The sequence below is a fragment of the Rhamphochromis longiceps genome, linkage group LG14 (genome assembly GCF_057381845.1).
Source record: "Rhamphochromis longiceps isolate RC_006_pf linkage group LG14, R_longiceps_female_GT1.1, whole genome shotgun sequence".
Classification (NCBI taxonomy): domain Eukaryota; kingdom Metazoa; phylum Chordata; class Actinopteri; order Cichliformes; family Cichlidae; genus Rhamphochromis; species Rhamphochromis longiceps.
The window spans coordinates 25689775-25708123 of record NC_140570.1 but is presented as its reverse complement, the minus strand read 5'-3'; the positions used below and the strand labels follow the sequence as shown (position 1 = coordinate 25708123).

The 18349-nt window shown below is 44.7% G+C and overlaps 2 protein-coding genes across 4 annotated transcripts in view; one reads left to right on the top strand and one right to left on the bottom strand.

Moving 5' to 3' along the window:
- Window positions 1-348: 348 nt before the first annotated feature.
- LOC146654157 (ribonucleoside-diphosphate reductase large subunit) lies at window positions 349-6935 on the top strand. The gene is made up of 4 exons (XM_085380993.1): window positions 349-538; window positions 3480-5461; window positions 6242-6430; window positions 6519-6935. The coding sequence occupies exons 1-4, from the start codon at window positions 520-522 to the stop codon at window positions 6708-6710; spliced, it is 2382 nt and encodes a 793-aa protein (XP_085237119.1). The 5' UTR covers window positions 349-519; the 3' UTR covers window positions 6711-6935.
- Window positions 6936-7438: 503 nt separating this feature from the next.
- Window positions 7439-18349, bottom strand: part of sipa1l3 (signal-induced proliferation-associated 1 like 3) — an 89617-nt gene continuing 78706 nt past the window's right edge. The window contains exons 13-25 of one of the 3 annotated variants that reach the window (XR_014907351.1): window positions 17828-18076; window positions 16286-16462; window positions 15588-15712; window positions 14569-14678; window positions 14035-14483; window positions 13009-13236; window positions 12240-12402; window positions 11977-12160; window positions 11729-11878; window positions 10930-11056; window positions 10467-10548; window positions 9457-10216; window positions 7439-9426 (exon numbers count right to left, since the gene is read on the bottom strand). Coding sequence is in view for 1 of the 3 variants with exons in the window: in XM_085380989.1 (XP_085237115.1) it covers window positions 10031-10216; window positions 10467-10548; window positions 10930-11056; window positions 11729-11878; window positions 11977-12160; window positions 12240-12402; window positions 13009-13236; window positions 14035-14483; window positions 14569-14678; window positions 15588-15712; window positions 16286-16462; window positions 17828-18076 (2230 nt within the window). In the remaining 2 variants the exon portion in view is untranslated. Of the gene's footprint in view, window positions 10217-10466; window positions 10549-10929; window positions 11057-11728; window positions 11879-11976; window positions 12161-12239; window positions 12403-13008; window positions 13237-14034; window positions 14484-14568; window positions 14679-15587; window positions 15713-16285; window positions 16463-17827; window positions 18077-18349 lie in introns of all 3 variants that reach the window. The other 2 variants (XR_014907352.1, XM_085380989.1) reach the window with 2 other exon arrangements.

Here is an 18349-nt window from a genome sequence, read left to right as displayed (position 1 = left end):
TCTTTGTAAATTACCACTATAATATGTGTTCTTACGATTCAAAATCCTGCCTCTGAAAACAAAACAGACATATATACAAACTGAAAACGCACAATAAACCCCAAACACACCATTTTTTCTGTACTAACTCGGGAATTTTTAACCTTTTCAGACAAATACACCTCATGTACACATACATGTGACATTTTCCTGTTAACAGGATAGTTTACTTTGACTGTAAAAGTTGCTTTTTTGTGTGTTTTGACCCACTGTTATGACACACTTCTCTGTCCCGCCAGATTTGAAGTCCCGCGATGTTGATTGGCCGAGATGCCTGTCCATCTCTTCACTTCCGTGGTGACGCATTCCGTACAAATAGGAGGTGAGCGGGTTTTCTGGGGCTCTTTCGCGCGCTTCTACAGCAAGCAGTCGGCGAGTTAGTGTCCAGCAGCTCGCTGTGATCCCGCGAACAGCTTCGACTGTACCTGGAGAGCTGCTCACACCCCCGTCCCTGAGACAGAGACGCCTGAGCCCGCCAACATGCATGTGATCAAAAGAGGTGAGCGCTGCGATGTTGTAGCAGGCCTCGGTTAGCTTCGTGTGGAGTTACCGGTGATTCTGTCTGCTGTGGGGTTACATCATTTAGCGACAGGCTGGTTAACCTGGACTAGTGAGGAGCTGGTTAGTGCTGCACCGTCCCCCTGACGTGGAGGTTAAACGTGTTTAAGTGGTGGTGGTGGGGTCGGTTGTAGTTTGACAATATGGACTTAGTCTTTGTCTTAAAAGAGGCGCCAAAAGTTTTTATAGCCTCGCAGTGTAACGTCATAAAGAAGATCTATAAACCCTTACAACACCTCCTCTTTGAAGGTAGTTTTGACAGTGTGTTCAGAGTTTGATCTGAACTGTAATGTTCAAACCTTACAGTGTTGAGCAGGTCTTGGCGATGATTGGGAGAAAGAACTCCCAATCATCAAGAAGAGAAATCGGTTCTTTTCCTGTTAGGAGGGTTCAGGGAGGGGCAACCATCGACTGGTTGGAGGATGAGGGGAGATGGAAGGGAAAAGGAGCAGAGGGAGGAAAAAATAACTAAACAAGAGAAGAGTGTAGAAAAAAGATTAATGACAAAACACAAAGAAAAACGATTAATAGAGACTAAATGCATCATAGGAAGAAACTTTACTTTTGGGTTGAGCTTCATCTAAAGATATGATTGTCATCTTCATGCCTTTTTGAGCCTCAGTGTAGCCCCTTGTTATCTGAAACAAGCAGGTTTAGTTTTCTGCCTTTTAAATAAACTGTCCTGTGATTGGTGCTGTGGACTCTGACTCAGCCCAAGACCAGCCTGCCATTTTTCCAGCTTGTGTAGTTATGAGGGCCCAGACTTGGTTGATTCCTTTATGAGGTCAGATCCCTTTGGTGACGGGATCACATTTATCTCTGGATCTAAGGTTCAGGCCAAAGTTCCACCTGCTGACAAAATACAACCAATCCTGAATTTGGTGGTTGTACCTACTGCCTATCGTACCCAGGTATTGTCCTTAGCACATGACCATCCATGGTCAGGACATTTGGGGGTTAACAAGACCTACAGCAGAATTCTGAAACATTTCTTCTGGCCAGGACTGAAATCTGATGTTGTCCAATACTGCCGTACTTGCCATGTATGTTCATTTAAGAACATTATGACTCTCTCAGGTAGTGAATTTTTTTTAAATCCTCCAGTAGCATTAACTCGCTCAGAGACTCATAATCATCACCAACTCTGTTAGCAGCACACCACTTATCAAAAAGAGCCCCTTTTTCATGTGCAAACTAGGGCTGAACGATATATCGCATTTGCGATAATATCGCGACATGATCAAGTGCAATTTTCTAACCGCAAAGGCTGCGATTATACTCTGGACATGTCCAAATTCATGGGCTGCATCCTCCTGAGGCCGCATTTGTAGACCGATTACGTCACAGCGACGCGCCGAAGGCTGTCCAAATTACTACCATATCCCAGAATTCATAGCGCGGCCCAGCCAAACTCCAGTTTCCAGCAATGGCGGCCGCTACTAAGTTTTAAAATTACTCATACTAATCTTTCTGGGTCACAAAATAAACTTTTAACATATTTTCAGGCGAGAAAGTAGTTGTGTAAACATCAAATATCTGCTCGGTTTATCAAGATATCCCATATTTGCAAAAGTGCTTCGACGTTTTCAGAGGCGTCTGCTACCCACCAGCTCGACAGCTAGCCGGGAGCTCGAGGGTTACTGATGCGGCCGAGAACGGCACAACTCCCGGCACATCATTTTCAGATCACCGCGGAGTTTCGCTGCTCGGGTTAAACGTAATATATAAGTCACTTAGACAACCTAAAAATGTTATTGTTGGGCTTTTTTCAGTGTTTTATTTGTTCGTGAGTAAATCGGTTTGGCTGAGATTAAAGTTATTAGATTAGATAAAATAAAACTTTATTAATCCCCCGGGTGGGTTCCTCCTTGGTTTTCACACAGCTGACTAAACGTCAAACAGAAAACTTATTAAACAGAAGTATGAGACAGTCGAGAATTTACACCAGTGTCTGGTTATATTTTAGATAGCAAGAAGCAGACGGCCGAGTTTATTAAACTCCACCGAGACAGCGGTGACGCTAATCAGAACTAGCCTTCTGATTCAGAAGGCTAGACCGTCCAATTTCACGCCTTTAAATTTTAAAGGCGTGTTTGTGTGTGTGTTTATACAATTGCTATTATGTTTGCACTTTATGTGTAATGTTACTGACTGCAGAGATCAGTAAGATGTGTGTATTTTTTATTTATTAGTTTTATTTATTTAATATTATTTTTTAATTGAATGACTGTCTAGTAGTTCACAGATGTCGAAAAACTGAGTGTGGTAAAGCCACTGATTTTTTTTATGTATATTTCTGCAATCTGCACATTGTACTGACTTTCATTTTAATGTTTACACCAGGGTTCCTTGTCAGCACTTTATGCTCAGATGTTTGTAAGCTAAAAATAAACTATTGTGTATGTTCAAATATACTGTTGTGATTGAAGAAGTTAAATAAAAATGTCAGTCATCAATTCATGCATCACCTCATGTCATCATAACAGAGGTCTGTCTTCCAGGAAAGAACAGTTTAAAATTAATGTAATATAGTATTGGCCATACTATATGATGTATTGCTTGTCTTTGTTTAATAATACAGAAGACAAAGACCTTAAAAAATAATCGCATCGCAATCGCAATATTGGGGCAAAAAATCGCAATTAGATTATTTTCCATAATCGTTCAGCCCTAGTGCAAACTCCACATATGTTTGACTGCTGGACTCTTGTGGTTCCTAAATTTCTGCCTGTAGGCCTCAGGTACCAGTTCATAGGCACGTACAATTGTTGCCTTCAACACTTCATATTTCATGCTCTGCTCTAGCGAAAGTGAAGCTACTACCTCCTGAGCTTTGCCCGCTAATTTACACTGAAGTAAAAACGCGTTTCTCTATTTTTCAGATGGACGCCAAGAGCGCGTCATGTTCGACAAAATCACATCTCGCATCCAGAAGCTTTGCTACGGACTCAACATGGAGTTTGTGGACCCAGCCCAGATCACGATGAAGGTCATCCAGGGTTTGTACAGCGGCGTCACCACTGTGGAGCTCGACACGCTGGCGGCGGAGATCGCTGCCACTCTCACAACCAAGTACCCCGACTACGCCATCCTCGCAGCACGCATCGCCGTCTCTAACTTGCACAAAGAGACGAAGAAGGTGTTCAGCGACGTCATGGAGGACCTGTACAACTACATCAACCCCCTGAACAAACGCCACTCCTCCATGATTTCGAAAGACACACTTGACATTGTTCTTGCAAACAAAGACCGCCTTAACTCGGCCATAATCTATGACAGAGATTTCTCCTACAACTTCTTTGGCTTCAAGACTCTGGAGCGCTCCTACCTGCTAAAGATCAATGGCAAAGTAGCTGAGCGTCCGCAGCACATGCTCATGAGGGTGGCTGTGGGAATCCACGGGACGGATATCGAAGCAGTCATCGAGACCTACAACCTGCTGTCAGAGAAGTGGTTCACCCACGCCTCCCCGACCCTCTTCAATGCTGGAACCAACAGGCCGCAGCTGTCCAGCTGCTTCCTGCTCGCCATGAAGGATGACAGCATCGAGGGGATCTACGACACGCTGAAGCATTGCGCCCTCATCTCCAAATCAGCTGGAGGGATTGGCGTGGCAGTCAGCTGCATTAGATCCACGGGGAGCTACATCGCCGGCACCAACGGCTGTTCCAACGGGCTCGTCCCAATGTTGAGGGTTTACAACAACACAGCGCGTTATGTTGATCAGGGGGGCAACAAAAGACCCGGCGCCTTCGCCATGTACCTGGAGCCCTGGCACTTCGATGTGTTTGACTTCCTGGAGCTGAAGAAGAACACGGGAAAGGAGGAGCAGCGAGCCAGGGACCTGTTCTACGCCCTGTGGATCCCTGACCTCTTCATGAAGCGGGTGGAGAACAACGAAGACTGGTCCCTGATGTGTCCGGCCGACTGCCCCGGGCTGGATGAGTGCTGGGGGGAGGAGTTTGAAGAACTCTACACCAGATATGAGAAGGAGGGGAGGGTGAAGCGTGTGGTGAAGGCTCAGCAGCTATGGTATGCAATCATCGAGTCGCAGACAGAAACCGGGACGCCGTACATGGTCTACAAAGATGCCTGCAACAGGAAGAGCAACCAGCAGAATCTGGGCACCATCAAGTGCAGCAACCTCTGCACGGAAATCGTCGAGTACACTAGCAAGGACGAGGTGGCGGTTTGCAATCTGGCCTCTGTCGCTCTCAACATGTACGTCACCCCTGAGCGGACTTATGACTTTAAAAAATTGGCATCCGTGACCAAAGTAATTGTCAGGAACTTGAACAAGGTTATCAACATCAACTACTACCCGGTGGAAGAAGCCAGGAGGTCGAACATGCGCCACAGGCCGATAGGAATCGGGGTCCAGGGATTGGCTGATGCTTTCATCCTTATGCGTTATCCCTTTGAAAGCCCCGAGGCTCAACTGCTCAACATCCAGATCTTTGAGACTATGTATTATGCCGCTTTGGAAGCGAGCTGCGAGCTGGCCGCCGAGCTCGGCACCTATGAGACGTACGAAGGCTCGCCGGTGAGTAAGGGCATTCTCCAGTACGACATGTGGGAGAAGACGCCAACGGACCTGTGGGACTGGAAGCTGCTGAAGGAGAAGATCGCCAAACATGGCGTGAGGAACAGCCTGCTGCTGTCCCCAATGCCCACGGCCTCCACCGCCCAGATCCTGGGCAACAACGAGTCCATCGAGGCCTACACAAGCAACATCTACACCCGCCGGGTGCTCTCGGGGGAGTTTCAGATCGTCAACCCCCACCTGCTCAAAGACCTGACAGAGAGGGGCCTGTGGACTGAGGAGATGAAGAACCAGCTGATCGCTAACAATGGCTCCATCCAGGTAATCATCAGCAGGGAGGAAAACCATTAAAGATGACAGACATCTCTAGGTTCCAGCTTCTTAGGTGTGAACTTCATTCTGTAGACTAAAATATTGATTCCCAAACATTTCCTTTACAGGAAAAGATAAAATGCCACTTAACTGCTTTTAAATATATACATTTAAAGCTTCAAGACTCTTGAAAAAAAGCATAATGAAATTAGGCAATACTCCATCTCTTTGCTGTTTTTCATCCTCTTTCATCTTGAATAATTAGTCTTCTAGTTCATCAATTAAAAAACTAATTTCGATTAGGTGCCACAAAGTAAATCACTGAACAGTCAAATATTTAGAGGATCCAAAGCAATCTGTGAAAACACAAAGAAGGAAATCCGTCATCTCAGTCTAACATTCTGAAATGGTCCAATTATTTTTGTAACTATTTCGTTTCCACAGCAAATTGTTTCTTCCTGTTAAAGGGGAGTTTTTCCTCCCCACTGTCACGCAGTGCTTGCTAGGTCATCTGTTGGCGTTTTCTCTCAATTGTTGTCGTTAGCTTACAAAATAAAGCACTGTGACATGAGTGTTGTTGTGATTTGGTGCTACTTAAATAAAATTGAATGGAAAATGGTTTTAAGCATCACATTAGCCCTAAATTCTGGTCTGTGTCCCAAATACCATCAGCTGAGAAGTTTAAGATGTTTTAAGCTCAGGTGGGGGTTTTTTTTCTTCTTGTTTTTACTCCTTTGTGTTTGAACCTGAAACTTTAGTTTTAATTATTATTTTTTTTAATTTTGACAGAACATCAATGAGATCCCAGATGATCTGAAGCAGCTCTACAAAACCGTATGGGAGATCTCACAGAAAACTGTAGTCAAGATGGCCGCCGACCGTGGGGCCTACATTGACCAGAGCCAGTCCCTGAACATCCACATAGCAGAGCCGAACTACGGCAAGCTGACCAGCATGCACTTCTACGGCTGGAAGCAGGTGAGTGTCGAGCTGCACGAGGAGGAGTGAAACCTCACCGTGAAGACATGTTGGGGTTTAAAATAACTCCGTCTTTCTCCCACCGCAGGGTCTGAAGACTGGGATGTACTATCTGAGGACCAAGCCTGCCGCCAACCCCATCCAGTTCACCCTGAACAAGGAGAAGCTGAAGGAGGCACAGCCGGCCACGTCCTCGGAGCAGGAGATCAAAGAGCGCAACACGGCGGCCATGGTGTGCTCTCTGGAGAACAAGGACGAGTGCCTGATGTGCGGCTCGTAAACGTTTCCGACCTGCTGAAGCCCTGGATCTTCTTCCTTGACTTAAAGCTTCTTCCACTACAGTTCAGAGTTAAAAAATCAGTATTGTATAAAGTAAACTTCCTGTCGACTCAAAGACAGAAAGCACTTACTGTAAAATACATTTGAGACTTTTTTCTAACAACTTGTGTTGATTGTGTAAAATCTGTTTCATTGACGCTTTCTGCTATAAACAAAATGGACTGAATGTGTTTGTTTTTTTTTCTTAGTTGTATTCACTGCTGTGACAAAATTGTGCCACACTTAACAGAACTGCAATCAAGTGTTTATGATAAAGAGGGGTGATTACTTTTCAAACAGGGTCTGGTAGGTTCGGTTTTTTTATTTTTTATTTTTCTCCTCAAATGAAATTTAAATACAGAATTAAAAAAATAATAATTTACTCAGGTTCTTTATGTCGGACACCGATGGGAGAGACTGTTTTTACCAGTTTATTAATGAAAAATGTACTGATTAATTCATTTAACCAGGAACCTAAAAATGAAAACGGGGACAGACAGCAAAATTTTTTTTTTTCAAATGTACTGTTAATGCAGCAAAAATCTGCTTCATGTTTAAGTGAAAAACATTTTCTTTACATACACAGAATTTACTAACTCCTTACAACCCTGCAGTCGTTTTCTAAAATCTGAAACTAAAAGGTTATTTTTGAACCGCAGCTCAAAAACTCAAAGACCAGAAACCAGCAAATGTTTTGACTTATTTTTAATATATTTTTTTTATAAAACAATGAAAACATAATTTACACTTTTAAAATGTACACGTTATTACAACCCAAAGAAAACCAAACCCTTGCTTCAGTTATTCCTGCTGAATGCAGGAAACATCGATGGAAAGAGGAACAATGAGGCTTGAGGAAAAAGTAAAGGAAGGAGGAATTGAAGAGAAAACACAGTACCCTCTCATCTTCACTATTGTCTGCAACAGTGACCAACATGTCAAAAATAAATTATAAAAATATTAACAACAAAAAACAGAATAACTGGTCGCACAATATTACCAGTAATTATCATTATTATTATTATAATAATGCATTATTGGATTTGTTCAATAGGGGTCCTTGTGTATGCTTTAAATAGCTTAAAATTATACATAACAAGATTTATATATATATGTAAAAAACAAACAAAAACAACCTTGCCCCTTTTACATCAGCAAACTAAAGATTAAGACTTGAAGACACTAAAATCACAGCTACACCTGCAGAGCTGTGTGGATGGAGGACATCCTGCTAACAGGAACCCGACTGAAGCTGCTTAAAGACAAAAAATGACAAAGGAAAAACTGGGATGACAACAACCCAGAGAAGGAGGCGGTGGGTTTAAAGCGGGTGCTGCAGAGAGAGAGAGAGAGGAGCGGGGGTGGGGTGAAGAAGGCGTTAGTTATCCTCCGGGGTCAGTGACAAAAAAAAAAAAAAAAAAGGTTTTATTTGGCTCTTCCAGCAATTTGAAACATCCTGCTGCCCAAAAACATTTAAAGGGACAACGGTGCAGACAGCAGGGTGACGTCTGTCATCATCAACCCCCCCTCCCCCCCAACGGTCGAGTGTTGTTAACAGCATCCTGAGGAACCTGAGTGGAAACTTTAAACAGATCCAGTTAAAGAGAAACCTCCTGTTTTATCAGAGAGATGAGAGTGCAGTACAGTTTTAGCAGGGCGAGGGGGTTGGGGTGTACTGTCTATTCACTGCCAGCATTCAAAAATATGTTTCTGTATGAAAAATACAGTACACAGTATCATTGAGAGCACTGTCGCAGTATAAAACACAAGAAAAGTCCTCTCAAACAAGCACATCTGTCCTGATGTGACGGGCTTTCAGGTACAGTACATGTTTCCTGTGAGCGCGCTCAGCCGGAGACGGAGCTTCACTGGATCACAAATACATGAAGACTTGAGAACACTTTGAGAAAATACACTTATTTACTTTCTTGGTGAGGCTGTTGCACATGCTTTATGCACTCCAGTTCAGTTTGTGACGTCTTAAAACACAAAAACAACAACCGGCTCGCTCTGCTGCCCGACACACGAAATCATAAACAACACAAGGTTTGTTAAAGGACGTCGGCTAGAGGTTACAGCGATGTGATGGAAGCAATTTGATTTCACAAAAGCAAAAATAACATGACGTGTGTGAGCCATCGAATCACCTCATAACTACCAGCTCTTCTGAGAGCTGCCAGGAGCGAGAAGTTGGCTGATTTTTAAACATTTCTCCAGTTTTACAGTAATCCAGCTACAGCAGTTGGTACGTCCAATAAAAAAGGTAAAAATGAAAGTTTATTCGCCATGCTTTATTCCCCAAAACATAAACAATATGGTCAAAACTGGGCTCATGTGGGGCTACGCCAACCACATCACTTCAGAATAAGCTCTTCACCAGAAAGCAGGTAAGTGTAACTCTCAAAATTCTGCAACTAAAACCAAACAAAGGACCCGCTTAAGGTTAAAGCAACCATCATTTCATTCAGGTCTGAGATGATCGGGCACTGCTGAGGACGCTGCTCTGTGTGGGAGATACGACGCCGCCACGCTGGCGAGCTCTGCGACCGTTTGCTCTCGGCACACTGATGGCTTGATTCACATCCGTGGGCCGCCGCGGGTCACCCGTGTAAACGGAGGGCAGGAAAACGAGGCCCACAGGGTTCAGATTACAGTAAACAGGTTTGTTCATCACTCCGCTGTACGTACACACACACACACACACACACACACACACACACACACACACACACACACACACACACACACACACACACACACACACACACACCTTTAGTACGTCTCTTATACAATATCAGTACATTGTCGATATAACTGATATATGAGAATTGTACCACACAGGTATCTATCTACAGTACCACGTCTGTAGAGCTTCCTCTCTTCTAGTGCATTCTGGGAGATGCAGTCTTATTTATTTATTTTTTTGGCTGATTGGCTGCAGGAACAGTATTAGGCCTCTCCAGGTGATGTAGTGTTCTCTAAAACAGTCAGGATCTCCACTCCTGCTCGCTCCTCCGGCATAGTAGCAGATGTATTTACACCGTGTGACAAATATCCAGACGTCAGTTAGAAAAATAAACAGGCTCAGAGCAGGGAGCGTGTAGAGAGGGAGGTTCTCTACTGGAAGGGTGTAAAAAAATCCAGATCATCTTTTTCTCTCTGGTTTAAGGCAGCCCAGTGGAAGCTGAGTGTGACATCTGCCGCCCCTGTGAGTGCAAGGAATCATGGGAACTGAAAGCCCCTCCCTCTGGCCTGAACCTCACTCTCTTCCTTGGCTGTCGGTCACTCCCTCTGTGAATCGGCTAAGGAGTGAGCCTCGTGGTCGCTGCCCGGCTTGTTGAGATTGGTCAGAAGCACGCTGAACTTGCGCAGCTGCTCGCTGGCAGTCTGGCTCTCCACCTGCAGCCGCTGGTTGTTCTCTCTCAGGTTGGCCATCTCAGCGAGTAAGACGACCTTATCTTGCTTCTCCTGTAATAGAGAGGAGGAGAAATAAAGGCAATGTTCAGTTATCAAAGACCAAATAACATCTGCATGGAGCCACAAATACATGTGAGCCTCATAATGAAAGTGATGCAGCTTTTAAACATAAATCAACATCAGCAACACATGTAAATCAAGTCTTTAAGAAGACATGACTCCACAGTCACTTATTATCGATTATTTGGTTCTTTAACCTCAGAGGGTTCCTGCTTTAGAGAGAAAAACAAAAGGCTCTCACTTTCTCCAGGTCATTGTTCAGCTGCTTCAGCATCACTTCCAGGTGGTAGAGCCGACCGGACAGATCGTTGGGCACCTCATCGCTGTAACACACACAAACACACCTGGCATTCGTTACCGTGGATCCAGTGATTACACACACAAAACACCGCTGTGATGTGCACGCCGCAGGTAAACAGACAGGTTTTACTGGTTTTATTATGAGGATCCGAAAGCTCGTCATCTTCAGTAAAAACCTTTTTTTTTTTTTTATAAAAGTGTGCTGCTCACTGGCAGGACAAACAGCCTCTCTGGTGCCACAGAGTTAACAAACTTTTAATTCTGGTGAAAACGCTGAAAAGAAGATGCTGATAAACTACCACCAGGTGGCAGTAGTGACTTATGAAAACCTGAATATTTACAGGCGCTCTCTGCTTCTTTACAACATGTTGTTCTGGATCTCTGTAACCGAGGGGCTGACCTACCTGCTGAGTGTGGGCGTGGTCCGTGGCGTCTGAGGAGTCTGAAACTGGACTGGACTAGCGGCCGGTCTCGTGTCTGGACCTCCGAGCTGCGGGTCAGTCAGCGAGAACAGGGAACCCGCTCTTTGTGCTGCAAAATAAACACATGATCGTGCTTTTAAAAAGCCTTTTCCACGTAAAGCACATCCCCAAAAAGAAAAGGAGTGCTCTAAAAACCTTTCCTGGGAAAAAAAAAGTGGTAAAAGAAGGTAAAAAGCAACCAAATCCCAGCAGCCACATAAAACGATCCTCTGGGTGCAAAAAAAAAATAAAAATATATATACGAGTCTAAGCACCGAGGCTCCACTGAATGATTAACAGTCCAAAATTTTTTCCAGGTCCAATAAAACGATCGGTGTGGCTGCTCTGCCAGATGTTACAATAAAGTTAAACATCTGTGAAAAAACAGGGTTTATGGGGTTTAGTGGAGTGAAGTTAGCAGTAGCTTAGCGAGTGATAAGGAAGTTTTTTTGTTGTTTTTTTTAAGTAAAGCACTACTTCAGCTTTGCATGTAAAGAAAAGCAGAAAACATAACAGTTAACATAGAAAGCTGTGCTGCTACAAACACATCAGCACTGAGAGGACGTAGACTGCTCAGGGTTCCTAACAGCCAGACGAATGTTCAAAGATCTGACATGACTCCATCCTCAGCACGGGTGAGGTCGGGGTCGATATTTCCGGGAGACTCTTGTAGAGATGGTGGTTACCTCATCACTCACAAATCAGGTTATGTTACATTTAATACTGAAATATCCACCCTCACCTTCGTACGCCTTAGCAGCGTTGACCAGGCTGGACCACTCGAGTCCGCTGGCTGTGTCAGGGAGGGGCATCATGCCGGGGTCGAGCCTCCTCAGAGGGGGGAGCTTGTCTCTCACTTCGGTCAGAGAGAGCTCGGATGCAGAGAGCGGCACTGAGGGGCAGCAGAGTCATGATTAATGATCTGAACACAATCACAGCAGGTTTGCTTTAGTCGCTGCAAGTCACTGGGAGGAGAATCGAGGCACTCACCCTTCTTGCTCTGCATGTGGTTGGAGTGGTTGGAGGAGCCGGCGTGTTTGCGTGTGGGCAGCGTGCAGGTGAACAGCACGTCGCTGGGAGTCGTCTGGTTCTCAGAGCTGGCGAAGCCGGCGTCCCTGCGTCCGCTGCACAGCGACTCGTCGGAAAAGGTGCGCTGCAGGGGGCGTCTGGGAGACTGCAGGGAGAAAGGTCAGAGGTCAGAGCTGTGTGCTCATGAGAGGAAAACGGATATCATCCACCAGCACAATGCTCACAGGGTCTCTCTGCGGCGTCTCCCCCGGGTTGTCCATGATGATCAGTTTCTTCAGGTCGTCCTCGATGCTGCTCTTGTACGTCCGTCGTGGCGAGCGCAGGTCCCTCAGTGACGCTCGCAGACGAGGTTGTCCAAACACGTTCTTTGAATTTGTGTCCACCTGCCTGGAGACACAAGATATGAGAACAAAACACAAACATACAGTCTTCCTTTATTGAACACTGCTTCCTGCCTCTTTCCACGGTAAGAAACTATGTTCCACTTTATTCTGCCTACAGTATCCTCCAGTGTTTGTTGGTCCACTGCCACTCACAGGAGAGTCAGAACTCTTTGGATGGTTTCGAGTAAAAACAAACACGTGTTGAAGGATTTCACTTTGTTTAGGAGCGATCACGCGCTCCCCGGGTGGATGGATATACGGACTTGGAAAGTTGTTCCGATCACTTTGTTTTGTGGATGTGATTTTAAGTAACAAAGTGAAAACGAGGCAGATGTTACAAAGTTCATGGCCACTGTGCGGGCCCAAGTTTGACTCCACGGATAAAGACACAAAAAGCCAAATGCCTTCAATTTCATTGATCAGCGCTTTAAAAATATGAAATTTTAAAACATAATTTGCACTGTTAATCACACATTTATGTCCACCATCCTTTTGAGTACGAGGTCATTTATATGATTATTTTGGTATAAAAGGAGGTGCCTAAAAATTATTTCTATCCCGGAAGAAGAACCAAGCATCAGAGCAGATCCGCTGAGGCTGTCGCTCTTACTTCTTGCTGTTGCTGCTGTCGGAGCTCGATGCTGTAGTCGAGTTTGAAGGAGAGGGGTTGGAGTCTTCTGCATGCCAACCGCTTGGTGTGCTCTTGCCATATGATGACTTGGGGGCGGAGCTGGACAGAGGGGTGGAGCTTAGCTTAGCTGAAGTGGGCGTTGCGGTAGAGGCTCGGACAGGCCGTGGTTTCTCCACTGGAGTTTTGTAACCCTGCGGTGTGTAGGCCCTGAAGGTTACAGAAAACAGACAGGAAACATGTTTGTTGTTTGAATGAGGACAAACATTTAAAAATCATTTGTATTTTGACTGCATCAATTGAACTGAAACACATCCTGTGCTCAGACAGGGGTGATTTTTTTTATGAAATAGTAAAATGTGTCAGTTTAAATATCAGATGTTTTCTACGCTCTAATGTGAATATAGTATGGGTTTATGAGCTTTCCAAATCATTGAATTCTTTTTTTATCCACATCTTAAACAATGTTCTGGCTTTTTAGGACTTGGGGTTACGTGTCTCGATCATCATGTGACACATCGCATGCACAGAGTACAGAACAAGAGCTGCTGGGACTCAGAGTTTCAGCACAGATTGCTTTAATCCAGCACGGAGTGACCGAAGCGGGTGGAGGTTTGTGTGCTGAATCCCTGCGTGGATTTATATCACAGCCCTGACAGTTATAAAACCACGAGAGCAAGAGATCACATGATGATCTTTATGTTTGACAAGGATTAGACGGCCATAATCCTACTTTTTCTCTACATTTAGTTTAGTATTGAACATTTTCAGTCATGTGATGATGCTACATAAACTAAAGACTGATAAAAACACTCTAAAGTGATTAATAAGCACATGAATCTGAGCCTAAAACTGTAACATTCACTCTATTCTGTGACAAAACAAATTTCCCACGTGTGGGACTAATAAAGGTTATCTTATCTTATCTATTCACTGTCCATGGGGCCTGGCATTCTTACAGGAAAAGGATCAGCAGGCGATGCATCTCATCAGGAGTTTGTCACTTACCTGGGCTTGAAAGCATCCATTTTATCAGCGCTGGAGCCAGGAGGAGGGAACGTCCTCGTCCTGTACCCTTTGTTCTGATTGGCCGCAGCTGGTATAATGGGCGAAGACTCTCGTCTCTTAGCCTCCCCCCCGCTGCCGCCGCTCCTTCCCACCGACAGCTCCGGGATGCCACTGTAGGTCGCAGAGCTGTGCATGGCCTTGTGGGACTGGCTGTTGGACATGTTACTGTGGCGACCGTTTCCGTAGTGGGTCGAGGCGTCGATGCCGCTATCGTTGGATCCGCCCTTGTTAAGGAGGTCGGGGTCAGGATCGGCCGGCTCACCGAGGCAACCCACGCCTCCTCGCTCTCCAGGTGCGCCTCCGTCGAACCAGCGCTCGTCGCTGTGGCTGCTCGAGGCGTTACTGGACAGGGTGTTGCTGCTGGAGTGGCTGGAGTACTGAGTCTCACCCTGCGGAGGACACAGAGTCAGAGGAGCTCAGCGAAAAGGCGAAAGGTGGAAAGAAGAGAGACGCAGTGTTGATGTTGAGTCTGACCTTCGAGTGTCTGTTTGGAGAGTCTTTCCCCGGGACATCCTGTCTGGGCATTCTCCTCTGCCCCCCTCCACCACCTGGTCCTCGAGACGCTGGGACATGCCAGAGAGGCTCTGCATCCAAACACACACATAGACAGACACTCTCAGGATTATAACAAATCACACTGAACGTCCACGGCTGTCAAAGAGGATTAAATACTTATAGCACATTTAAACACTGACCTCCCCCCACACACCAAAACCACACTCAGCAGCCTCTAGTCTGAGCAACAACTGCACTCTTTAAAGCAGCATGAAAACAACACATAAGAAGAGTACATATCTATAGAATAAATGGAAGTGAGAAATTCTGTAAAAACTGTAAAAAAAAAAACCCCACTACATTACATACAAAAAGGAAATGGGATGCTGAAGTACGCACAGAAATACCACCGGAAATATGCAGTGAAGCACATTCAGCAACAAGTTAAAATTCATGGAACTGAATAAATAAATTATAACTGAAAGTTATAATGTGGTACACAAGCTAGGACTCATTTGCACATACTCTGGATTTGTCCAAATTCAGACACATAATAATGTCTCTGATGCCCTCAAGAAGATATTTCGCCAAAATCTTGCAAAAGAGTCCAAGATCGCATTGCTCAGGGGTCAGCTAATAGATATCTTATACGACTACTATTGACAGCAGGAGTTAAAAGCACTATCAGCATATCAACCATATGATTGGATGTTTGGGAAATCTGACAGAATAACATACTACTTAGGGCTTCAGAAAGGCTTGTTTATCAGCAGATAGAGACCTATTTTTTAGGACATTTAAACAATAATGTGAGACTTTTACAAGTCTCTGTTTAGACGTCAGCAATGAAAATATGTAGGGTGATGTTTAACTGTTTTTAAAAACCAAACCAATAAAAAACTCATTTTTTGCTCCTTATGAGATTTTACATTATATGTTACATAAGAGTAGACACATACAAGTGAGTTCAACATTTACTTCTGAAGGTGGTGCTGTACCTGTTTTGCTGCGCTCCATGGTACTCTCCTGACTGGTAAAGCCTGACGAAGATTCTCCACTGGAGAGGAGGTCCACACCGAGGTGAGGATCATACGGCAGCAGGGGGCGCTGTCCTGTTCCAAATCTATATGAACCACAGGAGAAACATTAGTGAACACATTCGCAGGGATTTTCCCGGTCCCTGGAGCTGCATATGTTTAAGGTGACGAGTCTGTTCTACCTTACTAAACAGAAGTCTGTGAATCCTCCTGCTGTTTCTGACCAAAATTGCATTTTGTGTTGCTCTGCTCTTTTAATCAGTCCTGATTTTATAATTGGTTGAAGGTCAAAACCCTTTTTCAAATAAAAGCTGTAAAAATATAACGTTTCTGACTAGCAGAGAACATTTCCAGCTTCTGCTTTGCATCCCTGTGGCGGTTGAATAAAACAAGTTTTTCTGGTTGGGTGAGATGTTATCAACCTCCACAGTGTGAGGAAGAGCCACCCACACAACAGATCCTTCCTCTGGGAGACTGTGTGTTCATACACGTCTAACTGCAGACCTGGTCGTGCCGCGCTATTCAGCCTGCGATTTGAACCAATATATTCCACCTTCAGCACACAAAGCATTTACGAGTAAAACCAGACATGTTTGATCAAGATCAAACGAGTGACAGTGGAGAGCTTGCAGAGTAAAACACCACACACCCACACACACCTGTCGGGTGAAGGTTTGTAGCGCACAAAGGGGCCCGGTGAGATTCCAGGTGGTCCCATCGTGGTGAGACTGACCAGGCCGGAGGGAGGAGAGGAGAAGCTGGCTGAGGGGTTTCTGTAGGGCCTGTCGCCTCCTGCAGGAGACAGGCTGTAGTGGTTCTCTGGGTAGCTGACCGGCCTGAAATACACAAAGGACGGTGGGTAATCGAGAGAAACAAGCGTACTACAGAGAGGTGATTGATACATAACACAAATAAGAGAGATTTAAAATAACTGAGGACTAGTGTGTCTGTGTGTCACTCAAAAGAGCAAAACAGACTGAAAACACAATGAAAACAGCTTAAAATGTGTTGTTTTAGACAAACACCTGGAACCAACTCAAGTTTAAAAAACTAGTATTGACAGTTTTGGGGGAAAAAACTTCTTTAAGTGGAATAAAACCACACAAAGACTTTATTGTTTCCACTTTTTAGGTGAAACAAAATGCCAGGGTATCATTTACTATCAATACAAGTTTACGACCGTCTGGCAGGCTTATACGGTGCAGTAATCACACGAGTTAGCCTGAGGGCTTTTGTTACTTCACACATATCTGCCTCGGAAAACCCTGATGTGAAATGTTATATAGAAGGATTTCAGGAGCCGTGCACAGGAGTTCCATCATATTTATGGTTTTTGTATGAAGAAAACATCCTGATGACAGGACTAAGCAGGTTTTCTTGGAGCAGTCACAGTTCATGTTCGGTTTATCCATGATGTCATCCAGCTGACATCACTTTTCCTCAAACATTCATTCAGTGATTTAACATCAAATCTTTCATCAGACAACATAAACAAACTAAGACAAGGAGCTGCAGAACAACTGTTTAGTTAAAATGCAATAAAACATTTCATCTACAGCCACCTGTACAGCTGCAGCAGTTTTCTCCTCATCTCTATAATTAACTGTGTAAGATGATGACAGCTCCGTGATGTAAAACTGAAAATGCGACGAGGATTGAGGAGTTTGGACGAGGATGCTATCTACTACAGGAAGCCTTTGTGAAGATGGCTCACTGCAATGCATATCACACTTTTACACCCATCATTAATTATTGCTTTAAGTCTTAATGAACAAATATCCTCATAGTATGCTGAAGAATGCTGACTGGATTCACTAACTTCATACAATACGCAGTTAAAGCTGAAGTAGGTGACAAGATTTTGTCATCACTGGACAAAGACATCCATAACAACCTTTTCGCATTCATTACTTAAAGGAAATTTGACTCCTGCACCTCCTCCAAGGTCTGTATGAGGCTTTAGAACATCTAGCCTAGAACAAAGACTTTGGCCACTCACTGAGCTTTTCAGGTGAAGAGTACAACGAGGAAAAAAAAGTCAAAGCAGCTGCTGTTGTCCCTTTTCTACATTTCTACACACTGCAGGCTTTAAACACTTTTTATACTTGCTTTTTTCCCCTTAAAATCTGAATTTTAATGGAGTGATAAATAAAGACTTGGTGCAAGTGGGGCAGCAGCACATGTGTAGAAGTGAGGCTCACCTCTTGGAGCTGAGGTGCTGAGGCTCTCTGTAGGGAACTGGCATCAGGGGCTTGTGTGAGCGTACTAGTGGAGGAGGTGGGGGGCCGATGGGGGCCCAGCGCTGCATGCTAGTGGGGTGGAGCACTTGAGGAACAGGTGAGTTCTCCCATCGCCAGGTCTGGCGAGGAGAGGGTCGGTATCCTGCTGCTAGAGGCTCAGGTTCTGGTTTCTGCTCCATGGTCTTCATCTCGTACTCCTCGGTGCAGCCCCTACAGAGACAGAGGAGGACAGTTTATAACGGTACAGAGACACCACATCCACTACAAGAGAATTAAAAGCATGACACTTAAAATGCTGCTGTTTCCCTCCAAAACTCCAAGGTTATCTCCTTTACACAGCCTTCATGTGTAGTTTTTGATCCTCAGCACGGGTCAGTAAATGCAGCAGCCCTGAACTGTAGCTGAACCAGAACAGCGGTTTCTGTACCGAGTTCAGTGCGTGGAAACTGCTCAATAAATCTCCCCCAAATGCTCCACATTATT